General features: G+C 30.4%; 1 protein-coding gene across 1 annotated transcript in view; it reads right to left on the reverse strand.

The window, feature by feature from the left end:
• The window catches only part of LOC106457004 (disintegrin and metalloproteinase domain-containing protein 10-like), a 38863-nt gene that overhangs the window by 16514 nt on the left and 19865 nt on the right, over positions 1 to 2484 (reverse strand). Inside the window, exon 3 of the mRNA XM_022382820.1 lies at positions 991 to 1256. Within this exon, the coding sequence (XP_022238528.1) occupies positions 991 to 1256 (266 nt within the window). The remainder of the gene's footprint in view (positions 1 to 990; positions 1257 to 2484) is intronic.

Here is a 2484-nt window from a genome sequence, read left to right on the forward strand (position 1 = left end):
GTTACCAGAATTGTCGGATTTAATAAAAATAAAAAGTTACTACATGTATATTGAAGAGACAAAAATGAGTTAGGAAGATTTACGAGAATATGATCTATATAAAATAAAGCGAAAAAAATTTCAGATGCATTCTATGAAAATGAAGCTAGAAACACAAATTTTAATAAAACCAAGTTGGAGTGTAAAGGCTACATTAATGATATGGTTTTCTAGCGAATGATTTCATATAAGATGTTTTTTGTACACAAACATATTTATCTAAATTACCATCACTGTGGCCTAGTGGTTAGAGTAACGGATTGTGTAGCAAAAGGTCTAAGGCTTGAGCCATGATATGCCCTGAATACGCACTGCACTTTCAGCAGTGAGGGCATTAAATCTGTGACAGTCAATCCCGCCATTCGGTTAAGAGTAACCGTTTAGATGGTAGTTACATCCATGGTAACCCTCCCACTGGTAGTTTTAAATTAGTTATGGCTATATCCTTTTGTTTGCTATACAATGAGCTATGGCTGTCTGTGCTCCGACCATCGCATTATAAACCCTCGGACTTATCGCTGAGCGCCGAGAGGCGGATTATGCCTGAACCTTAGGCTACTAGCCTTTTTTTTTTTTGTCTTATGTGTCGTATAAGGTGCTGTTCAGATTGAAATTACTAAAGGAAATATTTTAATGCTTAAAAAGACTGAGGTCTTGTTTTGCACATTATGTTCGTTTTAAAAATATTTCATAACAAAGCAACAAGTTATAAATTTTATCAAAAATGAATTTTTTTTTAAATATAAAAACAAATATTTCATTTTTTAAATTTCTGATAGTATTGTCTCTTAAAGATAATATCATTGTGTTAGAGCTTTTATTGACAATTTGTAAATGAGATTTTATATATGTTTAGAGTTGCTATGTGACGAAAAGATAAAATGAAAATCTATTTCTTTTATTTAAAATTTCTCTAAATAAACTTTTTGTTATTCAGAAAATGTAACTTACCCCGTTTTTTTCACATACTCCACCGGCGTTTTTGAGATCCCCGGTCCAGGCTAAACCCAACGTGCCTCCCTCAAAATCTCGATAAGTAAACATATAGGCCAGACAAAAGGCATCGTAATCCTCTTCGGAAAATAGTTCCAGAAATTTTTCCACCCCATAGTTTCCCGGAAAGCGATAATGAGGATCTCTGAGATCATCTATAGTGTAGACTTTTATTCTTTTGATCATGAAAGATATGTTATCGGAACGGCCATCTTGGTTAAAATCTACAGTGGGAAATTAAATAAAAAAAAATATTCATGAAATTACTGGATTACATTTAAACAGGTATATTGTGAAGTCCAGATACAGTAAGTTCAATATAATAATGAAATTAAACAATAACACTTTTGAAGACATAACTGAAAAACAACAATAATAATTACATACCAAGACATTGAGTGAGTGTTTTTTCTTTTTTCCCTAACCATAAAAGTAAAAATGTTAAAGCTAATAAAGCTATATTATGATTATTGAAACTAATAAAACATAAAAACTAAAATAGATAAATTACACTTTTAAGTATATTAGTACTACTACGATCAAAACTTATGTGAAATGGTCCACTCAGTTTTAAAGTACTCAATTTTTCCTCATACAAACTATGGTAACAACATATAAATAATAGAACAACAGTCGATGTAACAATATGGCACTTACTCCATTTTAGTAGAATTAGTTTTTAATGTTCACTGTTTGACTTAACAGTGTATTTTCAAAATATTACATAAGCACCCTTTCTCGTCTGAACTTACAAGAAATAATTTAATTATTTTAGAAGTCGGATTATAAAACTTAGAAAATTAAGATTACTCTGAGGTTATTTCGGCAAATAATAAAACAATCAACATTGTAATATTGGACTAAATGTCTCAGACAAGCATTTTGAATTTCAAAATTAAAGCTGCCAAATGTATGGTTTGTGATTATAGCTTTGAAAGTCCCTAGAAACAATTTTGTTTTGTTTCAAAGGAATACTGATAACTGAAAGTATCCTAGTAGTGAATAATGTGTTTGTAAAAAGGGTGGAGGGGAAAGCACCATTAAGCCTAACTATACAAAAGTGTAATATTAAGCCTAATATTATTTCTAACCGAACACAAAAACGGTAGCCTAATTGTATAAAAAACAACTTATAGTTATTACGGTTATGTGTGAAAAACTAATTTGAAAACTCTTTATATTCATATTTTTATATATTATTGGAATCTGTTAAACTCTGAGCTAAGTGTTCTCAGAAAATTACTCCAATCTAAATGTACGTTTAAATACCAACTTGAAATACTTTCTTTCAAATAAAGGATCAGAAAACAAGAGTTCTTCCAGGCATTTCTTTTACTGATGGAAAATCAACTCAACAGTGACTAATTCTAATAATGGCTGGAGACGGCTTGAATGGGTAATGAAGAAAAACTTGTACATTTGCTGTTATGTTAAACTTATATTAAAGTTTTT

The sequence above is a fragment of the Limulus polyphemus genome, unplaced genomic scaffold (assembly GCF_000517525.1).
Source record: "Limulus polyphemus unplaced genomic scaffold, Limulus_polyphemus-2.1.2 Scaffold280, whole genome shotgun sequence".
Taxonomy (NCBI): Eukaryota; Metazoa; Arthropoda; class Merostomata; order Xiphosura; family Limulidae; genus Limulus; species Limulus polyphemus.